This window comes from Trichosurus vulpecula, chromosome 8 (genome assembly GCF_011100635.1).
Source record: "Trichosurus vulpecula isolate mTriVul1 chromosome 8, mTriVul1.pri, whole genome shotgun sequence".
NCBI classification, from domain to species: domain Eukaryota; kingdom Metazoa; phylum Chordata; class Mammalia; order Diprotodontia; family Phalangeridae; genus Trichosurus; species Trichosurus vulpecula.
In genome coordinates, this window is record NC_050580.1 from 141,079,406 (window position 1) to 141,106,715 (window position 27,310).

The following is a 27,310-nucleotide window of genomic DNA, read 5'->3' on the forward strand; positions in this document are numbered from 1 at the left end:
TATGTTTTGCATTATTTCACATGTGTAATTGACATCACATTTCTTACCTTCACAATGAGTGGAGAAGGGGTTGAGGAAAAGAAAAAATTCAGAACTCAATTTTTTTCCAAAAAAAAGAATGCTAAAAATAAATAATCTTTTGGAAGAAATGAACAAATGGCACTGCCCAACGCTATTAAAGTAAAAAGGCAAAATTAAAATAAGATTCACTAGTCCCCTCCTGAAAAAAAAAACAAATGAAAATTCCTGGAAATGTTATAGCCCAATCCAGAATTTCTAGGTCAAAGTAAGAATACTGCAGGCAGCCATCAAGAAAGAGTTCAAATATTCAAAACTACAGCCAAGATAACTCAGAAGCAAAGAACATGGAATGTAGTATTACAAAGAGTATAACAAAGAAGAATAACTGACACAATAAAACTTAGTATTGTCATAAAAAGGAAAAAAATTGGATCTTCCATGAAATAGAGGACTTGAGTCCTTCTTGATGAAAAGTCCAGAGTTGAATAGACATTTTGAAATACTAATACAGGAGTAAAGAGAAACAAAATTCTAAGTATATTTGCACAATTGGAAGGAACTTAATATGGATAAAGTGTTTCCATTCTAAGGAACAACTATTTCTAATGAGCCTTACTATGACAGTCATAAAGGGAGTCAAATAAGAAAGAGGGGCTGTAAGTAATTTTATTATGTTTTGATGACCTTAAAAGTAGAAAGGTGAGGGAAGTTTGAAGGAACTTAGATAATAGTAATGGACAAGTAGAAATCCTATAAAAAGAAGGGAGTGGTAGAGGGAGCAAGTTACTTGCACCTTAGTTTCTTCTGAACTGATCAAAGGAAGGTAGAACACACATAGTTACTCTGTCCCAAAGTTGTTAGTGGAGAAATACATTCAATTCAAAATGGAAACAGGAGGGGAATGGAAGGATAGATACAGAAAATAATCATAAAAACAAGCCCTGTCTTCAGAGGGAGGAATCATGAAAAGAGTTTTAAAAGGAAAGAAAGGATGAAGGAAAGAAAGCCAGGAAAAAAGGAACAAAGAATGAAAGAGTAAGAACTTGTGATGAACAGGACATGGAACAAAGAGAGGGCAAGAAGTTTATGACAATAGGATGGGGGATATACTCAGTAAGCCATCCTCACTTACTGTGACTGGGATAAATTCATCCACAAAATGGAAGAGGATTCCAGAATGAATTAGAAACAGAATACAATATATTTATTGTCCATGAAAAACACACATGAATCAAGAAGATTTACACAGGTTTGAAATAAGGCAAAATCTGTTACCTCAGCCAAACTCCATAAAGTAGGGGAATTAATCATGACATCAAACAAAGGAACAGAGAAGCTGATTGGGGGAACTTATTAAGTTCACCGTGTACTCAATCAAATAAACCCAGTGGCCTTGTTTCCAAAGAACCAAAAGAAACTTCACTATTTGACAATAACTGCTACAAAAACTAGACAGCAAACTTGCAAAAATTGGGTTTAGGTGATCACACCAGTGTAAACAGAACAACCAGCCAAAAAAAACCCCCAAAACTGAGTGTTGCAAAGTTATAAAAAACAAGCATGGAAAAAGAGATGAGAAGACATTCTCAGTATCCCCCTTTGCAGAACTGCAAAAGTGGAATGTATTTAACACAACAACTCTTTTGTCTGACGAATCACTGTACTTTTGCTACTCTGCTTCTATTTTCTAGAAGCCAGCTATTTGTAAAAATCACATGTGATATACCTTAAACAATATTTTACCATGAATGTTTCTTTCATCTTCTCTCTCTTACTGTGGGCATCTTATGCTCAAAATGTCCTCAATAAAGCTCTTTTTATTCCCCCCACAAATTTTCTCTTATGTAAGCTTTTATATTTCTCTCATGTTGCCCCCATCCCTTCATCTAAGTGCACAGTCTTGGAATTATCCTTGACTCTTCTCTCTACCTCAAACTCCAAATCCAGTCAATTGGCAAAATTTGTCCATCCTACCTCCCCAACATGACTCATACCTGTTTCATTCTCTCCATTCACATAACCTCTATTCCAATTTAGGCCATCATTACATCTTGTCTGAATTGTTACAAAATCCTCCTAATCTTTCTCCTTGCTTCAAGTTTCTCCCTTGTTCATTCTATCTTCAGGAATTTGCCAAATTGGTGTTCTTAAATCATATATCTGTCACCCCTCTACTCAAAAGATCTTTAATGCCTTCTATTGCCCTTGGAATAAAATTCGGGCATTTGAAACTTTCCAAAATTTGCATCCTGGTTTTATTTTCTATTTCCACTCACAATTATCTATTCCAATTAAACTGTCTTGCTAGCTGTTTCTCGTATGTGATATTCCATCTCCCACCTCATTGCCATCTTCAGAATGCATTTCCTACTACCCACCTCTACCTGGTAGAATTCATAGCTTCCTTCACAGCAAACTCAGGTGCCACCCTTACGTAAGACCTTAGTCCCCCTCTGCCTTGTTGTTAGCTTTCTCTCCATCTTGAAATTACTTGATATTCCTTGAAACATACTTTGTATTTACATGCATATACATACGTACATACATACATATATGTAGTATAAAGCAACATCAACAATCATTTTCTAGTTGTTATCCAAAGAACCCATTTCTGTTAAAAACCCGTGATGGATCAAGGTAAACCCTTGCTCAGAGAGAGCAGAGCAATGTCCTAGGCTAATTTGTGAGCTGTGAATCCATCTTTGTTATGCCTGTTTCTTGACACTGTAATTCATTGAATATTTTCTTCAGCTATCCTTTCTGACCTTTACTCTAAATATATTATAGTATTGCTAGTATTATATAATTAAATCTTAAACTGTGCCATTTTTCAACAAGAGAGTTTGGCAAAACTGGCCCTCTTCTTTCTGAAAGTGCCTTTTATACACAAGTACTTGGAGAACTAGAGCTCTGGAATCACCTCATTCAGTCCATTTATGTATCATTTTAGAATGTACTATGACCTTGCTGAATCTTTTGGTAGGCAGAAGTTGTGAGAACAATGAAATATTTGTAAAAGGTTAAACAACCTTTTCACAAAACCGCACTAACTTAATATGTACCATTGTCTAGTCCTACTAATATAATTAATGCAGAGCACAGGGTCTGGAATTAGAGGACCTGGGTTTGGATAATTTTCCCCAAATCACATGTATGACCATTTTACTCCTTTTCCTTGAGAAACTTCAGAAAATCCTTACTGCCTCTAGGATAAACTACAAATGAATCAGCTTGGCATTTAAAGCCATTTTAAATTTGCTGCAGTTCTGGACTTTTATCACATTACTCTCCCCTTAACACACTTTTTATTTCAGCAAAACAATCCTATTCCCTGAGTTTGGCATTCCACCTTCTTCCTCCTTACCTTTGCATACTCCCTTACCTTTCTCCCCCTTACCTTTGCATACCCCCTTACCTTGCTCTCCCTTATCTATGCTTGTAATATGAACTTTTCTTATGTCCACTTCTTAGAATCCTTGGCTTCCCAGTTCAGCTGCGACCTTAGTTGTTAGTATACCCTCCATCCTCAGATTAGTTTCTGTTTACCAACCTATTTACAATGTTGTATCCTCCAATGAAATTGGTCACCCAGTCAACTAGCATAGCGCTTACTATGTGCTAAATACTTTGCTGATATAAAAGCCAAAAGAAATGTAGTCCCTGTCCTGAAAGTTTACATTTTAATGGTAGAGAAAAGCTGTACACATACAATACATATAGAATATATACCATATATGTGCATATCATAGATGATAGTTTCTATAAAGCTAATCTGACCAACACATGTTTTCTAGACTGGAACAGCAAGAACAAAAGTAGATGATTTACAGTTCATTTATTTAATTTTTTTTCAGATTTTGTCAGTTGATACAACTGAGACTGAATAATTAATCCTGTTTTGAAATCTAGTCTCTAGATTATTAATTATAATAGGTTCCGGGCAAAATTATGACAGCCTGAGCTTTGTAAATACTCTGCTTTCTTAAAGTGCTAAAATCATATGAATGTTGAGAGAATGCATTGTGTTTTTCTTTAAAATACAATGTTATCATCCATGTAATTATTTGATGAGTTTAGAATGCTTTAAAGAGTTAAATGAAAACTTTCCTCTGACCTCTCCCATTGGATAATCAATTTGGTATTTTGGGTTTATTTCCAGATAACCTTCTTCATGCTGCTGTCTGCAGTGTGTGTAATGCTGAATTTGGCTGGTTCTATTCTCTCCTGTCAGAACGCTCAGCTAGTCAACTCCCTAGAAGGCTGTCAGTTGGTGAGTAATGAAATGGAGACCTTCAAACAAAGGGCAAAGGCTTTGATTTTGCACTGAATCCATTTTAAAATCCACATCTTTTGGTGTTTGTGGTTTTCGTTTAATGTTTCCATTGATTCAGATTTTTGAGTTGTTTGAAGAAATTAAAGGGATTTCTAAAAAATATTTCCCTCCACATAGCTTATTTTACTTGAAAACCACTTAGGATTAATGTAACCCAGTGTAAAAGTTTAGGAACAAATGTTTTACATTTACTAAGTGATAATTATTTTTCAGCATTTGTCATATTGATTTTTTTAAATTTAGTTTTGTAAATCAAAATTTTAAAACATATCACTAAATTAATAAGAACTTGAATGTAAAGAAAGTACATGGTATATTCCAAAAATCTTGAATGAAAGTCAGGAAACCTAGGATTCCTCTCCTGGCTTACCACTGACTTGCTCTAGGTTTTGAGACAAGCCATGTAATATCATTCAGTCTCGTTTTTCTCATTTGTAAAATGAGGGGAGGAGATTTCTGCCTCATTTTCCTGATGGTCAGAATTCTAGTTGGTTTTCTATTTCTGTAGTTTGTAAACCACTAAAGGCTATGCTAAACTGCTTCAAGTTTTTTTCCTTGTAATATCCTTATACTATTTCTTCTTCCTACTTTTCTTGTAGTCTTCCTATTGTAGCTCCCCATAGAGGAGCTTGGGATTTTGCCCCACATACCTCTAGGCTACAAGAAGTGAGGTTAAAAGTGAGCATGACTTCAAAGACGATAAATTCCCTGTGCTCTAAGAATGCATCTTAAGTACTTTGTTTTGCTATGTGATGTTGATTATAGCTTATGTAACATTGCTCAAACTTATCCCAAAAGTGGGTAGAACATCTGTGGCAAATCTAAATTAAATAACTGAATTCTAGGCAAGCAGTACTCCTGCAGTGCCAACATTCATCCTAGTCTGGAACTCACTGGCATACTCCCTTTGAGTAAATATCTACAGACACAAAACTCTAGTTCACAGAACAAACAGAGCATGGTGCTAAAAAGACACCAAGGTCATAGCTTCATTCCTTGCATAGATCACTTAGATTATCTCAGAAATAGAATAACACACAATACCAATTACGCTAGCTCACCATCTTATAAATGCTTGTTATGAGGAGTTTGAGTGTATAAATGGATCCATCATCACAAATGTAAATATTGAGAAGTTTATGCCTTTCGATGAGAGAGCAGTAATGTAACCTTCACATATGAAAGACAACATATTCATGTAGTAAACACTGTTTTACTTGAAGCATAACTGGACTATATAGTAGTAATAAGAATACTGGTAGTAGTAGTGGTAAGGGTAATAATCGAAGTAGTGGTATGCTGGTGGTAGTAGTAGCAGTAGTGATGGGGGTGGTGGTAGTAGTAGTGGTTGTAGTAGTGGTAATAATAGTAGTTGAAATAGTGGTAGTGGTAGTAGCAGTTATAGTAGGCAACTTGGTGGGACAGTAGACATAACTGAGTTTAGAATCAGGAAGATTAATCTTTGTTCAAATCCACCTTACTTACTAGCTGTGAGGCCCTGAGCAAGTTATTTAACCCTGTTTGCCTCAGTTTTCTTGTCTGTAAAATGATCTGGAGAAGGAAATGGCAGAGCCCTCCAGGGTCTTTGCCAAGAAAACCTCTAATGGCATCACAAAGAGTTGGACATGAGTGAACATCAATAACCACGGTAGCAGCAGCAGTAGTAGTAGTAGTAGTAGTTAGAGGTAGTGGTGGTGGTGGTGGTTCTACTACTACTGGTAGCAGCAGTAGCTAAGTGGTATAGTGCAGGGCTTCTTAAACTTTGACTCCTGGCTCCCTTGATGAAAAAGTACCTTTCTTTTCTGGCCTCCCTGAGATTGATAGCCCAGGGTCTCTGATTTCAAGAACCTTATAGCAGCCTCTGTCATCCAAGAGATTTCAAGTCTCCTTTCTTTGTTGACCACTCTTGGTTGGCATTGCATGGCCTGAGGGAATGAACAGTACAAAGTGCAAATGCTTTGTGTTCAGAACCAAGGTTATGGTGAAGCTGCAGGATGCGACCTGGGCAAGAGCTGCCAGGAACACCTTGGATTCATTATGTATTTGATTTTGAATTAACTTTTGGTCATTGCACATTCAGAAACCTTTTAATGTTGCCAGTTTTTTCTTGACCCTATAGAGGGTCTTGACCCGCAGTTTAAGAAGTGCTAGTAGTGGATAGACTACTGGGTCAGGAAAACATGAGTTTAAGTCTGACCTCAGACACTTACTAGCTGCATGATTCTGGGCAAGTTACTTGGCTTCTGTTTGCTTAAGTTTCCTCATCTGTAAAATGGTGATGATAACAGCACCTGCCCCTCGGAGTTGTTGTGAGGATCAAATGAGACAGTTTGTAAAGTGCTTAGTAGGGTGCTTGGCATACAGTAAGTGCTACATAAATGTCAGAGGGCAGTAATAGTAGTAGGTACAGCAGCAGCAGTCGTAATTAGCATTGGTGGTGCACTTTAAGATTTGCACAGCACTTTACCTATAATCTTACTTGATCCACACAACATTTCTGTCAGGTTAAGTTAATATTACCATTTACATATGAGGAAACTGAGTCTAAGACAGGTTAAGTGACTTGTCCAAAATCACACATGTGGCTAAGTGTCTGAGGCAGCATTTGAACTCAAGCCCTCCTGGCTTCAAGTTCGTATTGGCGATTGCGGTTGAGGGATAAGGAAGAATGAATGTGGGTTTATGTTTATATAGTCTTCAGTGCTCATTTATGTCTGTGAGTGTATATGTTCTTTTATAAATCCTTGAGTTTAGAAAGCTGTTCGTTAGGGATCATCCTGAGCCTTGATTCAAAATCCTGTAACACAGAAGTAGAAAGGGCGAAAAAATCCTTATTCAAGGATATCTGTAATTCCTGCCCTACTCATGAGCTGGAGGCCAATGGCATTTCAAAAAAGGGATCTGATGAGACACCTACCTCCAGAGGACATAGGATTTGGGTGAAATGGACACTCGTTACTCTGCACTGTAAGCTCTATTTTGGTGGGGAGGCCTAGGAGATATTGACTGTTCAAAGGTGAGAAAAGGAGCATCTGATAAGCAGGAGACTGACATGACATCTCTTAGATGACAGAAGCAGGTACAAGCTTCTTGAGATCTTCGACCCTGGGCTATCCATCTGTTAGACAGATGATACACAGGAGGCACTGGAGGTTTGGACTCTGGCCTCTAACAGGTTTGCTCTTGATTTGGTCAGACAGGAAAGACAGCTTCAAAGGGGTTAATAATAAGCTTTATTCTAGTCTAGTTTTCTCTAACAGTATTCCTGATAATGGAAGCACTACAACCTCCTACAGTATTCCCTAATCACCCTTCTCACAGGGGCCGGTGAGAGGGTGGGGGGCAAACTACCCCTATATCTCTCTGGGGACAATCGAGACAGGCATGACTTGTACATTCAACACTAAAGGGTTCCCCTAAATCCCCTCAAGCCTCAATGGGGGCCAGTTGAGGCATACACAGATTCCCCGCTCCTGATCCTTGATGGGGGCCGATCAAGGTGCACAGCATCCTAGCTTGTGCATTCAACCATAAAGGTTCCCCAACTCACTGACCACTGACCACCTATTTTATAGGGTATCAGACAAAGAAGGCATATTGCCAGCAATAGCCCCACAAGTTTACATCACCTCATCCCTATATCTCACTGCTCAGTCTCAGTGGATGTCCACAGTTTCAGCATACATGTTTATATTTATCCTTATATAATGCTGTGCAAGTGTGGCGGAGATGTTTTGAACCATGAGCCTGGGAACTCATATCTAATACCTGGAAAACAGAGGTTGTTATGGCTATGGATCCTGGGAAACTGAGGTGTTATGGCCATAGATCCTGGGAAACTGAACTCTAAGAAATAATGACAAAAATCCACTTTAGACACACTAAAATCCACCTTACCTACACTAAAATTCACCTTACTTACACCATCTTAGGGAGGCCAGAGAAGAAAGGGTCTTTTTCATCAAGGGAACCAGGAGTCAATCATCTTCACAGAGGTGTTTTGAGTCAGTTCTATAGAGAACTCTGTGATTTGGGTCAGAGCTATGTATGGATGGGGTAATGCATCATTTAATCACCAGGTGTTCATTAAGCATCCACTATGTACTTGGCACTTTTCAAGGTGAGGTAGTTCTCAGTTAATGTTAGTGGATTGCAGACCTTCCACTCCCCTTGGGGGTTCCATGTGGCCCCACACCCTCCTCTGCTCTTCGGGGTCCCTGCACCTGGAGCTGTTTCTGTGCTTGGAGTTGAAGACCCCTGGTGCCCCACTGCACCTGAGCTGCAGCCCCAGTAGTCCCTTCAGCCAGCCAGGAACAGAGCCAAGTTGTATTTACAACAAAACATCTATGTAAAGCAAGAACTGTGTGTAAGTACTTTTAATTCACAGACAAAAAAAAGATGAAGTCTTGTGGGAACCTACATTCTATTGGATTGCAAACTCTTTCAAAGCAGGTGTTTTTTCATTCATTCATCGTTTTTATAAACCCACTGCCTTGCACTGAGCCTGGAATATAGTAGGCACTTAATAATATGCATATGTGAATATAAATAAAACATGAATATAAAATATAAATTAAAATAATATGCGTATGTGAATATAAGTAAAATAAAATAAGTGCAAAATAAATGCAAAGTAATTGAGGGTGGGAGGACGCCATTAGATTGTGAGCTCCTTAAGAGCAGGTGCTATCTTTTGCTTTTTTTTTTTTGTATCCCCAGCGCTTAGCACAATGCCTGGCACATAATAAGTGCTTAATTGATGAACTGATTGGGTAGATCAGGAAAGGCTTCATGTGGAATTTGCTCTTGAGCTAAGTACTTGAAAGAAACAAAGGATTCTAGTAGACAGAGATGAGAGAATGCATTCATTATAAACATATGGAATAGCCCGTGTGAGAGATGGTAGAGTAGTTTGCATGAGAAATATTGGCTGGATTATAGAGCCTGAAGGAGAATGATTTCTAATAAGTCCAAAAAGTTGGATGGGCTTGGGCTGTAAAGTCTTTAAGTGCCCAACAGAGGACTTTGTTTTTTTTGCTACAAGCAATTAGGAAGCCAATTGGAGTTGGCACTAGAGGCAATTAGGCAGTAACTGAGTTACTTGAATAGGGGAGTGTCAGAATCACACCTGTGCTTTAGGAAAATCACTTTGGCAGCTTTGTGGTGGAGAGGAGAGAGATTTGAGGTGGGGAGACTAATTAGGAAGCCATTGTTATAGTCCAGGTGAGAGGTACAGAGGGTCTGGTCTAGGATGGTGGTTCTATGAGTAAAGGAGATGGGTGTTAGAGATTTTGTGAAAGCTGTAACCATAGGATTTTGTCAAAATAATGTACCATGGAATTAGCTGGAATTAAGGTTACTTTATTGCTTATTGCTTCTATCCCATTTGAAATTTTTCTATAAAAAAATGGGAAAAAACATGGTTTTAATATGTTTGTATGTAACTTTATGATGAGAAAAATTATGACAACTATAAATACAGATTGTCAATAAAATTACTATTATGTTTGATTATATTAAAAATAATTATATTTATTGTATAATGAAAACAATTAGTGTATGTGATAACTTTATGTTATGTACAAATTTATTTATAAACATCTTTATGTGTAACATGTATGAAGCAATGAAAAATGGGGAGGAATATAGCAGTGTTTTGAATTGTAACCAAAAATTCTGCAAGGAGACATTAAGGTAAGAATTTTGCAAGCCGAGGAAGGATGTTTAGATGAAGGTAGACTAAAAATTGTGGGGTTCTTTATACATTCCTTAGACTAATTTCTTACAACTCAATTTGTACAGCTCTTTCTGTTTTTCAGATTTAAAGAACTATATACATAAATTATTTTTATCATTATATTATCTCATTTGATCCTTATACCAATCTCATTTTATTGCTAAGGAAACTGAGAGTCAGAGGAGAAAAGAAAATAATCTGTCCTAGGTGACACAGCAGTGGTAGAATGAGGTGGCTAGTACATTCTGTTAAGCTAGAGGGGACCCTAACTCATATCCCTAAACTCTAGACTGGTTCGGTAGCTTTTCACATCCCCCTAACATGAATCAATATGATTGTTCTACTCATAGGTTGCCTTCAGCATTAGAATATAGGCCAAAAATATCTTGTGAAAGTAATTCAAAAATCTAACTATTAAAACCTAATAATGTATTCTGATAGTAGTTTGGAATGTTACATATTTTCTAATGAAATTATTAGTTTGGTAAATGATGTGCTCCATAAGCACTGACAATTTATACTTGCTACATTACATTTAACTTTATTTTTATGCTAAAAACTGAAAATAGGTAAAGATCCCAGTGTATGTTGGGAGAAGAGGCATTGTTTGTAATAGCCAAAGCCCAATGTTTGAATATGCCAGAGAGGTTTTGTCCTAGAAAAGCATTTTTGTCAATCTTCAAATCTGTCTATAAATGGTTATGTGTCCCAGGGTCCAGCCCACAAGTATCACTATATACATGACTGTAAATCAACTCTGTAATTTCAAGAAAAATGTAGATTTCTTCCCGTCTAAGCCTTGTCCTCCAAAAATTAGCTAATTTATTTTCTTCTTTTTTCCTCAGAATAATGGATAATAGAAGTCTGAGTTTACTAAAAATAGGCCAAGTATTAAATTGATTAGATTAGATTCCATCAATAATAGACACTTATTCATAAGGTTTACATTTAAATACGCTTTCCTCCTGAGAGAGACTTTTTTTAATCTACATTCAGTCTACAGCTGCAGGCATTCCAGCTGCATCAGTGATCCACATACTAATTAGCGTCTTACTGCAATCCCTGGACTCACTATCTGTATTTGTATCTGGAATCCACAGGGAGCAGGAGAAATGCGGGAAAGTAGGCCTATTCTCAGAAGAATAGGCACCTGTCCTATTAATGTAGATGGAATGCAGTCACAAATTTATTACTGAAAGCAACTTCAGCTTTTATTCTTTATACTACTCTTTTTGAGGTATAATCTCTGCTAGCTTCAGAAAACCAAAGACCAGCTTTACTTCTTGGGAATGATGGTGGGAAGAAAGAAGTCTTTAAACACACCCACAGAAACAAGTGATTAAGAGGAAAGATCTGACTGAAAACTTGGAAAACAGCTATGATATACTTAGGAATTAGTCATTTCCCACTCCGCACCCACCTGCTGTGTTCTCTTGGACAGAAATTGAAAGTGATTTAAACCAGGATAAATTAATTGAGAAAGAGAGTGTTCAAGTGAAGTCAGAGGACCTGGATTCAAATTGCAGCTTGGCCACCAGGAACTTCCCTCTGGTACCAAGAAAAGACTTCTGGCTTTAGAACATGTAGACGAAGGTTCAAATGCCTTCCTTTATTACTCCCTCTGTGACATAGGCCAAATCATATGACTTCTCTGGTCCTCAGTTTCCTCAATTCCAAAATAAGAATGTTGAACTAGATGGCTTCTGAGATTCATTCAGGCTCTATCTGTGATTCTATAAAGTTCCTAATTAAGTGGTATTGCAGATTCTTTTTCCCTTAGTCTGTATCTTTCTCAAACTATTCTTCTATCAGATTCAACCCTCTGCTTCTTTCCTTCTCCACTTTTTTTTTTAGCTCTTTCAGGGTTTTTTTCTATTTTTCCACTTATCTCAGTTACTATGATCATTGTCAAAATAATATATGTATAAAAAGAAAATAAATTTTTTCTAATTTCTCATAGGAAGCTCACTGTAATACTCTTATTGGAATCCATGCCTGGAGACATCCATATTAGTAAAAACCTCCTTACAGGTGGACCTATTTTATAATGAATTCTACTTTGTAGTGATTTGTGTTTTAGTAAGATCTTCCCTTATATGTATCTACCTCACTATTATTCTTTTTCATATACTAAAAGCTCAATCTTGGTCTTTGTTTAAAGCTGTGTTAGTGCTACAACAATATCATTAATATCCAGTATTGCTGATACCTGCTATTTGAGTGATGTATTTAACTCGTGATTATTCATATTAATAGTTAGAGTTATGATGCAGCTCATCTGAAACAGTGCATAAACCACAAATTCACTGGTATTTAGTTTATGAATTTATGTTATACTTATGTTTTAAAATGGTTAGCTGATTTGGGAGGGATTTCCAGCATTTTAACTACAAAGCCAGATTGTGAAGAAAATTCAGGAGGAGTTATAAAATTACCTTGAAATATTTTATTTGACTATTCTTTTAGCTTCGTAATCATGGTATGGCTATTCACAATAATGACCTGCCAGTGGGTGAGGGAATTAAGCTTCATCTGTCCTCGTAAAGGGAAGTATTTCCTGAACTTTAAAACCTGATACAAATGTAAGTTATGTTATTAGAAGAGACAGTATAGTAGAGTGGAAAAAGCTTGCCTGGGTTAGAGTTGGCACTCTGACATGAACTCTTTATATCACTGAGCAGTTTACCTAATCTCTCTGACCCTCAACTACTTCATCTATAAAGTGTTCAACTTCTAGAATATAAGGTTGTTACTCTGAGGTTAGTAAACTTATTTTAAAAAATATTTTGATAACCGTATTTCAATATAGTTGGTGTCCTCCTATCTTAGTAAATGCCAAATTAGTTTATTACTCAGATGAGCTTGAGTTTGGGTGAAATTGAATTCAGACTAAGAATAAATAGAGAATGATAATGCCAATGAGTGATCTGACTGCAAATCACCTCTCTTTTATAATCTGTAATAAAAATAAATTTTCTTTGGATATTGATAAATCAGTTAGAGGACTATTTTGGCAGGAAAGTTGGTAAAATATAATAGCAGAGATTAGGTTTATCAGTATCTATTAGATAACTTATCCATATTCAATTCACACCAAAGCATCATTTTTATCCTCAGTTTCTAAAACTGTGTAGATTTCTTCAGGTAATCTCTAAATACTATTGGATGCTACTTATGTATTCTCCTATTTTATTAAATGCCAAATAGGTTAAATATTAACTTTAGGTTGGAAGAATATATGTGTGAACACTTTATATTTTCAAAACAGAATCTCCCAGTGAAATGGTGCCTGAATGATAAAATTTTATAATATAATTTAAGTTCACATTCAGTTTGATGAAAACTGCAACTTTTATGAAGACTAAATATTCCTGAAAATCAGCGCTGAGTTCTTGAAGTCAGAAGACCGGGGTTTGATTTCTGAATGACTAGGTAGCTGTGTGACCACAGGAGAATTATTCAACCTCCCCAGGATTTTTCCTCATCTGTTGTGAGGGAATTATTTTCGAAATCTTAAGACCCATTGTAAATATATTATTATTAGAAGAAGAAGCATTATAGCATAGTGGAAAGACCCTAAATTAGAGTTGGCACTCTGACACTCTCTGTGTGACTGAGCAAATTACTTAATCTCTCTGGCTGCTCGTTTATAAAATGTTGAACTCCTAGGTCTCAGGTTCTGAACTTGAGCTTAAAAGATACTTCAGTAACTGTATTTCAGTATACCTTTCTTTGTAATCTAAAGTCCTTCATGACCTGGCCCCTTCTTAAGTTTTTTTTTGCCTTACTCTGTCTCCCCCTCATGGGTTCTGTGACTCAGTGACATTAGTTTCTTTCTATTCTTTGCACAAGATACTTCATCTTACTCTGCATTTTCACTCCTGCATACCTGGAATACTCTCCCTCTTCCTCTCTCCCTCCTAACTTTCCTGGCTTTCTTCAAGTTCCAACAAATATCCCATCTTCTACCAAAAATCTTTGCAATTTTCCTTAATGCTAGTACCTTCCCTCTGCTGATCTCCAATGTATACTGTACATCTTTTTCTTGAACAGTTGTGTATATAGTTGTTTTTATGTTGTCTTTCTTCACTGTAAGCTTTTTAAAAGTGAGAACTGTGTTTTTACCTGTTTTTGTATCTCCATCACTTAATAGAGTGCTTAGCATATAGTAAGCACTCATTTAATATATGCTGACTGACACAAAAAGTTTTTAAAATTCTTGGTCTAGATGCTTAAAAATGTACTTTCTAGATCTTGAGAGTGAACATTGAAAAAAAAAATCTAGCAATTAAAGTTTGGTTGTGTTTGTTCATTTGGTTTGTTTTTGTTTTTAGTGAATCTTTTCAATCTGCCCCAGTCCTGTATACTACTGCTAATATTTTCTGTTAAATTTAGAACATAAAGGGGAATAGTAACAATGTAAGGGACCTTGAAAGCTTCTGATGAAAATCCTGCCCTCGGGAAGGATTTCTTGATATGAGATATGTTATCAAAGTAGAATTGGCTGCCTTGTAGCTGCATCGTAAGTCTTATTTGAGGAAAGAGGAGTTGACTCCCTTAGAGTTCTCAATATGAAGAAGAAATATAGAACCACTGAAAGAAATTGGAGTTTAGGCTTCATAGATTTATATTGAAAGAACTATTAAGATTGCCTTAGAGAGAATTTGGTTAGCCCAACATGCAGTATTTCATAAAATAAAAGTGCTAAGGAAAAAAAAATATGAGTATTCTTTTTAAGGTATCCTGGTGGGGGAAGGGAGAAAGAATAACTTCATGTCTTTGAATTTATTGGATTTTTTAACATTTAAGAAGAGCAAGAAAGCAAAGTGACTGTCTGATAAGGCTTTACAAATAGCTGAGGAGAAAAGGAAAGTAAAAGGGGAAAGAAAAAGGGAAAAATATACCCAGGTGAATGCAGAATTCCAGAGAATAGCAAGGGGGGATAAGAAGGTTTTTTTTTAAATGATTAATGGAAAGAAATATAAGAAAACAGTAGAATGGGAAAGACAAGAGATCTCTTTAAAAATTAAGATATCAAGGGGAATTTTCATATAAAATGGGCACAAAAAACCAAAAATGTTAGAGACTTAGAAATAGAAGAGATTAAGAAAAGGTGACAAGTATATACAGAAGAACTGTACAAAAAGATCTTATTGTCACCATCCAAGATGTGTTACTGATCTAGAACCAGACATCCTGGAGAATGAAGTCAAATGGGCCTTAGGAAGCATAGCTAACAATAAAACTAGTGGAGATGATGGAATTCGAACTGAGCTATATAAAATCCTAAAAGCTGATGCAGTTAAAGTGCTGCACTCAATAAGCCAGCAACTTTGGAAAACATAACAGTGGCCACTGGGTTGGAAAAGATCATTTTACATTCCAATCCAAAAGAAGGGCAATGCCAAAGAATGTTCAGAATCCTGAACAGTTGCACTCATTTCACACACCAGCAAGATTATGCTTAAAAGTCTGCAAGCTCAGCTTCCACAATATGTGAACCAAGAATTATCAGAAGAGCAGGCTGGTTTTCAGAGAAGCAGAGGAACTAGAGGCCAAATTGCCAAAATTCACTGGATCATAGACAAAGCAAGAGTATGCTTCTGCTCCACTGATTACACTAAAGTCTGTGGATCACAATAAAAAGTGGCAAATCTTCAAAGAAATGGGAGTGACATTATCTTGCTTTCCTCTTCAGGAACCTGTATGTGGACCAAGAAGCGACAGTTAGACTTGGACATGGAACAACTGATTGTTTTAAGATTGAAAAAGAAGTGTGACAAAACTGCATATTGTCACCTTATTTATTTAGCTTATATGCAGATATGCTAGGCTGGATAAATTAAAAGCTGGAATTAAGGTTGCTGGGAGAAATGGTGGGAGATATGCAGACAATACTGCTGTGATGGCAGAAAGTGAAGAGGAAGTAAGAAGCCTCTTGATGAGGGTGAAAGAAGAGAGTGTAAAAGCTGGCTTGAAGCTTAATACTTCAAAAAAAACCCCAAGATCTTGGCAAATGACTTCTTCACTTCCTGACAAACAGAGGGAGAAGAAACGGAAGTAGTGTCAGATTTTCTATTCTTAGGTTCAAAGATCACTCTCTATGGCAACTTTAGCCATGAAATTAAAAGACACTTGCTTTTTCAAAAGAAAACTATGGGAAATCTGGACAGCCTCCCAAAAAGCAGAAATATCACCCTGCCAACAAAGGTCCATATAGTCAAAGTTATGGTTTTAGAATTCTAGTAGCAATGTATGACTATGAGTTGAAATATAAGGAAAGCTGACCCCTACAAAATCAATGATTTTTAATTGTGGTACTGGAGAAGACTTGAGTGTCCCTTGGACTGCAAGTAATCAAATTATTCAATATTTAAAAAATTAAGTGAAATTATTCTCTGGAAGGTCAAATACTGAAGCTGAAGCTTAAATACTTGATCACATGATGAGAAGACAAAACTCATCAGAAAAAACTCTGATGTTGGGAAAGATTGAAAGCAAAAGGAAAAGGGGTTGGCAGAGAATGAGATGAATAGATAGTATCATGGAGATAATGAACATGAACTTGGACAGACTTCAGGAGATTGTGGAGGTTAGACGTCATGAAGGGTCAGACAGGACTGAACAACAACAAAGCTACAGAGGCAGAAAAATCTATTGTGATTGGTTTCCAATTTTTTCAACCTCTAATCTCTTTGAGGGTTCTTATTTTAAACTGAAACTCCACTTTTCCCCTCAACCCCTATGCCTAGAGTCTGGATGAATTAATGAAAGCATTCGTTTATTTATTTTACTTGACTTTGTTTTTGTTTTGTGTTAATCTCCTTTCTGTGTACTATACCTCAGTGTTCTCTTGGATCATAAGTTACAAGGAAGTTGGGACTGCACAGTGCTTAGATAAATGATTTTTAAATAAGAATGTGAATAACAGAGAAATATGGTACATGAAAAATTACTAAGAGAAACTTTTGAATTCTAAATTTGTCTTAGCTCCATGACCATTGGAAAAACCACTCTGTGCTTTAGTTTAAAAATTGGTACTACTACCATAGGCAAATAGTTGTGAGGATAATTTTATCAGCAATACATTAGAAAAAAGGAATATCATTCTCTTCAGAGTAATTATCTTTACTTATGTACAAAATGCTTACCATAGCAAACATAGCACCAACTTTTTAATCATATATAGAAATAGATTGACTTTTAAAAATTTATGAAATTTACAACTATTTTCTAAGTTTCATTTTAATGATTACTTTTTTTGGAAGGGGAAAGGCAGGGCAATTGGCATTAAGTGACTTGCCCAAGGTCACACAGCTAGTAAGTATGTCAAGTGTCTAAGGCCAGATTTGCACTCAGGTCCTCCTGACTCCAGGGCCAGCGTTCTACTCACCGTGCCACCTAGCTGCCCCTTAGTGATTACTTTCACCTTTATAGGACTTCATTTAATCATCTATGAATTGAAGGCATCTAGTCTACTAAACTTCTTGCTCTCTGAAGGAACCTCCATCTCCAACATTCTATCATTTTCCCATACTAAATCCTTTACCCTGTTTTTTTTTTTTAATAAGCAATATAATTGCCTCATTTTCATTTTACTTCCTTTCGTTGCCTTAATTGGTTCCCCCCATTATATTCCCATTGGAATCAAGAATCTGAGGGCATGATAATATATAATGAATTCCTAAATATTGAGCAGAACAGAAAAAAATATCTATAAATTAGGCCAATAGCCCTTGAATGATTAATAAGCACCCTTAGTTTATTATCAGCATAAGATAAGTGTCGTTCTTTTAGCCTAATCTCAGAATTTCTTTGCATCAATTTAAATGAACTGTAGAACACCTTATTGGTCTCATTCACTAAAGTCCTATTTTGAGTCCTGTCTCATTGTAATATGGAAGTGGCCCTGAGTTCTCAAAGGATAAGCCAATGGATATTAAGCATCACCTTTCAAGCTGGAAATATTTTGAATATAAGCTTAGTCATATCTGTGAAGACTAGCAAAAATTTGGGGGCAAGAGATGATGCTTTTTTGAAGAAAACCAAGAATCAAATAAAAAAATACTAAACAGCCCTTAATCTGGGACTGCCCCCTTCTTCTTCCACATTGACAGTGTAAATGAGGCAGATATTGCTAAGAATCGCATAGTTTCAAGACCATCTACTAATACTCAATGGATTGTTAATAATTTCAATGTGTATTTTTTTTCAATCATCAGCACGTTGACACAATACCAAAGAAGCTGGACCATGTAATAGGAATAATGTTCTTGTTATAAATGACACCAGAAGACCAAGAAAATTATATCTTAGCATCAACCACTTTTTTCAAGAAATAGAATTAATGATATCATCAAGTCTATGTATGCTTAGAAAAATCAATGAACTGGTCTTACAGTTCTACTGGGGAAGTGAGAAATAATAGACAACCCTGTTGATACACTAGTGCTTGAGATATTTTTTAAAAAAGAATGAGTAAAAGGCTTCCAGCAGTTTTGTTCCATCTTCTATGGAAGCTCTATGATGTTGTATAAAAGTTGAGCAAGGCTAGAAAGCATAGGGATGTTGCCATCTGTATAAACAGGGATACCAACATGTTCAGCATGTTGGAGGATTGATAGCCTAGTCTTTTGTTAGTCAAAAATTATTATATGTTTTTAATTTCCCATTTATCTTTGGGCTTTTATTATAACCTGCTCTAGAAATATGAAGAAATCTTAAACTCAAAGTCCTCTACTTAATTTGTCACTGGAGTCGTGAATTCATTAGTAGGGCTACTGCCTATATTGATAGGCTGAGCTCTACTTATTCCTCTTACGTTGTGCAATTCTTGCTTATGTCTTTCCATATATCCTCCATAGAACAGTCACTCAATGCGCTACTGGATGCCTTCCTCTGATATTTTTAATGACCTTGGGGATGCCAATGCTTGTTAAGTCCGCTATCTCTCCCTTGATAGAAATCCTTTAGTTAGACATCATTGCCTACGAATTAAAAGTAAAGAGGTAGCTAGGTGAAACAGTGGATAGAGCGCCAGCCCTGGAGGCAGGAAGACCTGAGTTGAAACCTGGTCTCACACGTTTACTAGTTGTGTGACTCTGTGCAAGTCACTTAACCCCAATGGCCTTCAAAAAAAATGAAGTTCCTTAGCTTCATATTTGAAGTCTTCTACTGTCTGGTTCCCATATTATTTCTCATTATATCTCTTACTGTTTTATAAACAAAACATTTGCCCAAGTCAAAATCATATGGGTTTAACCTCCAAAGACACCTTGTAATTTCCTCCTTTTGTATATTGATTTGAGTTACTATTGCATAGTGGACAGAGAGCTCCCAATTACCTGTCTGAAGAGCTGAAGGGTAAAATAAAGGTGGACATTTTGCTTTTTAAAGGATTTAATTTACAATAATAACTAACATGAAATTTAGATAGAGAATACCCCCTTGCAACTTTTTAACACTATGAGTTGCACACGAGTTGCAGAACTGTGTCATTTATGGCATTTCTAGGACTTCTACATACCAATGAAATTCTAATTTCCAAACCAAAAAGAAAAAGCAATGCCCTCCACCACATTCATTCATTTATTGATTCATTTAGACATTTATTACGTAGATCACACACATGTGAACATAGCTCTGTGGCACTACTGAATTCACCATGGCTTATTGAAACTGAAATTTCAGGATGACTAAAATAATAAGATCACTTGTGGCATATTAAAATCATATCAGTTGTATGCACACAGTCTTTGGCTCCAGAGCTACCCATTGGAATATCCAAGTACATCATTTGGGAGAAAGAATTTGCCTATGTGTCTACTTCTTTACTCTCAAAGGTTCTTGGAATTTTTTGTTCAGCTTTGCAGCATAAATGACCAAATTCTGACCACAGAATTGAGAGCACCTAGTAACCAAGCCAACACCAATTATTTAACCACAGTACCCAGAAGAGCTAGCCACAGTAACCAAGGAAACACTGATTATTTAACTGTAACATGATGAATAATAAATGGATAAAGAACAGAGCCTTGGGCTGAGACTATTTGCAGTAGATAGATATCTTTTAAGATGAAGAAAAGCTAGTACTTAAAAATTCCCCTTTCCTGCTAAACATTATATCCATGTTCAACTGAAGTCTGTGACTGGTTTCATCTTGGTGCTTACATATCTTCCATCTATTATAATAATCATGCTTCTATTCTTGGTTTTTTGGATTCAGAGGAAAATGAGTATTTGGACATTGTTGGACAGTAAGAGAGTGAGGAGCAAAGGATTTGAGAATACAACCTGTTTCCTTAATGTTTATGTCACAGAAATAAAAATATCATATTTTAAAATAAAGTAAAACTTATTTCACAAATCGATTGGCAACATAAAATAACTGCCTATCCATGGCAGACTTTCCTTGAGCTTATAAAAGCTTTATTATTTCATTGTTTCAAAGCTGATCTATGTGGGACTTTTGACTGCAGTTTAGCACTGAGGACCTAGGTACTGGCTCTTTTAGACCTTCCTAATTAATTATGCTATCCTCTAGCGGTCTTCATGTTGGGGTGTTTGTGAAAATAACAAAAGCTTGTTTTACATAGTAAAGCTTAGACTATTACAGTGAATGAAACTCAAGCTTGAATGCAACGAAACACTTGTGTATCATAAAATATAATAAAAAATTACTGTATTTAAATAAAAAGACTCTGTTCCTCTTCTCCTCTGAAATCATGAGGGTAGCAACTCTGGGTCAGAAAAAACTTCTCAGAGGGCAGTAGTAACTCCAAACCTCTAGAGCAATGTAGAAACTGGACTTTTTATATCCCTATTTATGTTTGGACCAATATCTACCAGGGCTCCTCTCTGCCTCTGACATGAGTTGGGCTAGCTTTCCTCTAAAAGGCAAATAAAGCCAGTACTTTTGATTGGTCTCGGAGTACGTATGGGGCAAGGCTCAAATTATGCCTCCCTTAACACAGTTTCCTTCTGGCTCTGGCTGTGTAATTTCATGGACTATGTCAACTGGACCATGCCTTTTGTCCTTTAGGGGCATGAAAAGTCCCCCACACATGGAGTCAGTGCTAGTGAAACAAATGCTTCCTACTAGGAGGGTAACAGATAACCACATGAGTCTCTACATTCTGACCTACAGAAATATGTGCTTCCATATAGAAGTAGTAGGGAAGGGGGAATGTTTAAAAGCTAAATACTACTGTACCTTTGTTGTATATCCTTGCTATGTTAAGGCTGAGTTAACCTCATTTTGTTAACTATTGAATCACTTATGAGTACCCCATATTGTCGCATCATTGAACCAGAACTAAGAGGATACTGGTATCAGACCTGCCCTTAACATTAATATTCTGAACCAACCAAGTTCTGTGGATAGACCCTTTGCCTAAGGGAACTAAAAGGCAGCTACCTAGATAATATAAAATAATACTGTTTCTATCACACCCCACCCTTGATAACATAATCCTAAAAGTCTTGCAGGGGACTTTCTATGACTCATATGTGAAAGGAAAGAAGATTGATAATCAATGACTTGAGTGCTTTGCGCTGTATTGCCTTGCTAATCTTTTATCAGCTATAATCATTAGGGTAAGAAGTAACTTGTGATTATAGTAAAGACATAGTCCCAGGTTAAAAAAAAAAACCTGTGTAACTGAAGCTAACGATGTAGTCCTAGGTGGACATCTGTGTTAGTTAAGCTTTGAAGTGTAACTAAATCATTATAAAGCGTGTATCTTAAGTATGTAACCATAATAATCATACCTATATATTTATCTTTATATTAAAATGCTGAAGTAAGAAAGCCCTGTAAAGCACTAATTGAGACATAATGGAAAGAACAAAGTTAGGATGTCATAAAGTTAGGACATAAATGTAATCTTGTACCACACATGAATCAGCTTCTAGAGGACTTTGTTGCACCATACCTGAATCAAGAGACCTATAAGTAACTGCAAATTTTATATCTCAGGGTCTCAGACCGAAGTGGTCAGACTGTAAACCCCTCCTTTGTTTTTCTTAATAAAGGTTGGTTTCTTTACCCAGAAAGAATTCCAAGTTTCTTTCTTACATATGGCCTTAAAACAATTCTTATCTCAGAGAAAACTATAAATATCTTTGGGAGAGGGATTTAATACAAATGATAAAAATATTAATTAAAGATTTTTTGGTTTCTTTTTATTTAATTTTTTATTTAGTTTTCAGCATTGATTTTCACAAGAGTTTGAATTACAAATTTTCTCCCCATTTCTACCCCCCCCACTCCAAGATGGCCTATATTCTGGTTGCCCTGTTCCCCAGTCAGCCCTCTCTTCTGTCACCCCACTCCCCTCCCATCCCCTTTTCCCTTCCTTTCTTGTAGAGCAAGATAAATTTCTATGCCCCATTGCCTGTGTATCTTATTTTCTAGTTGCATGCAAAAACTTTTTTTTTTGTTTTTGAACATCTGTTTTTAAAACTTTGAGTTCCAAATTCTCTCCCCTCTTCCCTTCCCACCCACCCTCCCTAAGAAGTCAAGCAATTCAACATAGGCCACACATGTATCATTATGTATAACCCTTCCACAATACTCATGTTGTGAAAGACTAACTATATTTTGCTCCTTCCTAACCTATCCCCCTTTATTGAATTTTCTCCCTTGACCCTGTCCCCTTTTGAAAGTGTTTGTTTTTGATTTACCTCCACCCCCATCTGCCCTCCCTTCTATCATCCCCGCCTCTTTTTTTATCTTCTTCCTCTTTTTTTCCTGTGGGGTAAGATACCCAAATGAGTATGTATGGCATTCCCTCCTCAGGTCAAATTTGATAAGAGCAAGATTCACTCATTCCCCCTCACCTACCTTCTCTTCTCTTCCTACAGAACTGCTTTTTCTTGCCACTTTTATGTGAGATAATTTACCCCATTCTGTCTCTCCCTTTTTCCCTCTCTCAATATATTCCTCTCTCATCCCTTAATTTGATTTTATTTCTTTTAGATATCTTCCCTTCATCTTCAACTCACCCTGTGCCTGCGCGCTCTCTCTCTCTCTCTCTCTCTCTCTCTCTCTCTCTCTCTCTCTCTCTATATATATATATATATATATATATATATATATATATATATAAATACACATAAATATATACATACACACTCACATATACATATATATACATAAAGATATATGTACATATACATATATATATATATGCATATTCCCTTCAGCTACCCTAATACTGAGGTCGCATGAATCATGCACATCATCTTTCCATGTAGGAATGTAAACAAAACAGTTCAACTTTAGTAAGTCCCTTGCAATTTCTTTTTCTTGTTCTTTTTCTTGATTACCTTTTCATGCTTCTCTTGATTCTTGGGTTTGAAAGTCATATTTCTATTCAGCTCTGGTCTTTTCACTGAGAAAGCTTGAAAGTCCTCTATTTTATTGAAACTCCGTATTTTGCCTTGGAGCATGATACTCAGTTTTGCTGGGTAGGTGATTCTTGGTTTTAATCCTAGCTCCATTGACCTCTGGAATATTGTATTCCAAGCCCTTCGATCTCTTAATGTAGAAGCTGCCAGATCTTGGATTATTCTGATTGTGTTTCCACAATACTCAAATTATTTCTTTCTGGCTGCTTGCAGCATTTTCTCCTTGCTCTGGGAGCTCTGGAATTTGGCGACAATATTCCTAGGAGATTTCTTTTTGGGATTTGAGGAGGCGATCGGTGGATTTTTTAAATTTCTATTTTGCCCTGTGACTCTGGAATATCAGGGCATTTCTCCTTGATAATTTCTTGCAAGATGACATCTAGGCTCTTTTTTTGATCATGGCTTTCAGGTAGTCCAATCATTTTTAAATTATCTCTCCTGGATCTATTTTCCAGGTCAGTGGTTTTTCCAATGAGATATTTCACATTGTCTTCCATTTTTTCATTCCTTTGGTTCTGTTTTATAATATCTTGATTTCTCATAAAGTTACTAGCTTCCACTTGCTCCAATCTAATTTGGAAGGTAGTATTTTCTTCAGTGGTCCATTGGACCTCCTTTTCCATTTGGCTAATTCTGCCTTTCAAGGTATGTCTTCTCCTCATTGGCTTTTTGGAGCTCTTTTGCCATTTGAGTTAGTCTATTTTTTAAGGGGTTGTTTTCTTCAGTGTATTTTTCAGTATTTTTTGGGGTCTCCTTTCCAAGTTATTGAATTGTTTTTCATGGTTTTCTCACATCCTTCTCATTTCTCTTCCCAATTTTTCCTCTACTTCTCTAACTTGCTTTTCCGAATCCTTTTTGAGCTCTCCCATGGCCTGAGACCAGTTCATGTTTTTCTTGGAGGCTTTTGTTGTAGGCTCCTTTACTTTGTTGACTTCTGGCTCTATGTTTTGGTTTTCTTTGTCACCAAAGAAAGAATGCAGAGTCTGAGACTGAATCTCGGTGCATTTTCGCTGCCTGGCCATCTTCCCAGCCAACTAACTTGACCCTTGAGTTTTTCAGCAGGGTATGACTGCTTGTAGAGTTAAGAGAACTATGTTCCAAGCCTGCGGGGATGTGCCAGCTCTGCCACACCAGCACTCCTCCTTCCCCAAGAACGCCCAACCCAGACTGGACTTAGATCTTCAGCAGGCTCTGCACTCCTGCTCTGATCTGCCACTTAATGCCTCCCACCAGGTGGTCCTGGTGCTGGAAGCAACTGCAGCTGCAGTTCTGTAGCTACCCCACCTCCACTGCCCCCAGGGCGGAAGCCGAACCATGAACTCCTTCCACTCCCGCAGCTTTTCCCACTAACCTTCTCTGTTGTCTTTGGTGTTTGTGGGTTGAGAAGTCTGGTAAGTGCTGCAGCTCACTGATTCAGGGTGCTGGGGCCCGCTCCGCCTGGCTCCTTGTCTAGTTGGTCTGTGCCGCCCACGCTGGGCTCTGCTCTGCTCCACTCCACTCCCAACTCCATGCGCGTAAGACCTCACCCAGACACCATCCAGGCTGTCCTGGGCTGGAGCCCTGCTTCCTTCTGCTATTTTGTGGGTTCTGCAGTTCTAGAATTGGTTCAGAGCCATTTTTCATAGGGTTTTGGAGGGGCTCAGCGGGGAGCTCACTCTAGTCCCTGCTTTCCAGCCTCCATCTTGGCTCCGCCCCCCAAAAGATTTTTTTAAAATTCTGTACAGTCACTATAATACCACAGTCAATTCAGAGTAGATCTCCTAGCATTAAAATGATGAACAGAAATAGTATGGCGGCCATCAGGGCCACCACATGTAGCTAGCACCTCCAACACTGACACCAACCCCTCTGATAGTCTCATGTAGTAATTAACTTAGAAGCTATAAAACTCTTGCATGAGAACTGAGTAGATACTTAGACTTACCCCTTACCACTGCCTGTAGTGTTCTTTGGCCCACCAGTCCAAATCTCCCCTTCCTTGGGAGCCTCCTCAGGGTGGTGATAGCAAATTCTTTCTCCTTTGTAAGCCTTTACTGAGAGGATTGGGACTCATGATATCACATCATCTAAAGGAGTCCCTTTCTTTTATCCTCCATAATTATGTAAAAAAGAATCACTGGAGAGCAAAGCATTTCCCTGAGATTCTATCCCTCTGCCCCTAAGCTCTTTCTAGGATGGAGTTGTCTAAACCTCCCTGGGGGAAAGAAAGGATACCAATAAAGTCGGGAGCATAACCATTTTCCCCAAAAATGTAGAGTGATCGGCAATAGCAAGGCCTTGGCGATTCTGTGCAGGGGATGACATGAGTACTGACTAGAGGGAGATCAACTGGGACTATCCCTAAAAGTAGTCTATCCTCATCAGGTATGTCCTCTTGGAGGCTGTGTCCCAAAAACTGCTGGCATGATAGTCCCTTCCCCCTTCATAGGATAATACTGATTCATCAGATGTACAGTTTCTTGGAGGCAGAATACTCAACCATGACTATCAAGGGTATGATGATAGAGCTATTATTTCAAGACTCCATTCTATTTTTCAACAACACCAACATCCTGCAGATGATATGGGGGACTGAAAACTCAATCATCGTGGTAGCAACAGGCCCAGTCTATGACTTGTTTTTCTATTAAATGGGTGCCTGATCAGAGGCAGTGATGCAGGGTGAATCCACAATGAATAAGAGTTCTGTAAGAGCTTTGATGATGGCAAAATTAATTGGCACTTAAATGCAATGACTTAAATATCAGCTGCTGTGAGGACAATCCTCTTACCTGGAGATGGGGAAAGAGAGCCAACATAACAATTTTGCCAGTCAGAAACAGATCAAAATTAACACCAGATCATGCCGTGTTTCAAAGATGTTTTTCAGTTGATATAAGAAGCACCATCAAATATATAGCTGCTTCATTCATAGGTAAGAAGATCATATGGTCCCATCATAATGCAGCTTCCTTGTCCTCATGTCCAGATTAATGATAAATGGTCATTTTTTTAGAGTTCATCTGCCTGATTGTTCAGTTTAGAAGAAGGCATATGGTGTCTCTGATTGGTACCTACATCAGATTAACCTCTTCTCCTTGATACTCTCCTCTCTCCAGGTTTTTGTGACACTGCTCTCTTTTGGCTCTCCTACTTGTTAGATCTTCAACTAGGTCTAACCTATTAACCATGAATGTCTATCAAAGCCCTGTTTTGGGCCCTGTTCTCCTTTCCCTCTAAACTTTTTCCTTTTGCAATCTCACTAACTCCCATGGATTCAATCATCATCTCTATCCATATGATTCTCAGATGTATTTGCCCAACCTAACCTCTCTCCTGATCTTCAGTCTCATATCTCTAACTCCCTATTGGGTCCTTTTGTATTAGATGTTTTATAAGTACTTCAAATTCAACATGTACAAAAGGGAACTCATCTTTTCACCCAAACCTTTTACTCTTCCTAACTTCCCTATTCAAGAGTATCACCATCCTCTCAGTTACCCAGGTTCACAACCTAGGTGTCATCCTCTACTTCTCATTCTCTAACTCTCTATATTCAAACTGGTATCAAATCCTATCAATTAAATCCTCTCATACATGCCTCCTTCTCTCCCATTGCCACTGCCTCTGCCACTACCCTGATATAAGTCCTCATTACATCATGCAATAACCATTACAGTAGTATTCTGATTGGTTTCTTACCGCAGGTTTCTTCCCATCCATTCCATCCCACCACTCAGCTATCAATGTGGACTTCCTAAAGTGTAGCTCTAACCATGCCACACCCCTACTCAAAATCTCCCTATTATTTGTGATCAGATGATAAAATT

The 27,310-nt window shown here is 37.3% G+C and overlaps 1 protein-coding gene across 2 annotated transcripts in view; it reads left to right on the forward strand.

The window, feature by feature from the left end:
- Nucleotides 1–4,186: 4,186 nt before the first annotated feature.
- FAM189A1 (family with sequence similarity 189 member A1) overlaps nucleotides 4,187–27,310 on the forward strand; it is a 192,190-nt gene continuing 169,066 nt past the window's right edge. For both annotated transcript variants that reach the window (XM_036736274.1, XM_036736275.1), the window contains exon 1: nucleotides 4,187–4,291. In XM_036736274.1, the coding sequence (XP_036592169.1) occupies nucleotides 4,193–4,291 (99 nt within the window). In that variant the 5' untranslated portion in view covers nucleotides 4,187–4,192. The remainder of the gene's footprint in view (nucleotides 4,292–27,310) is intronic.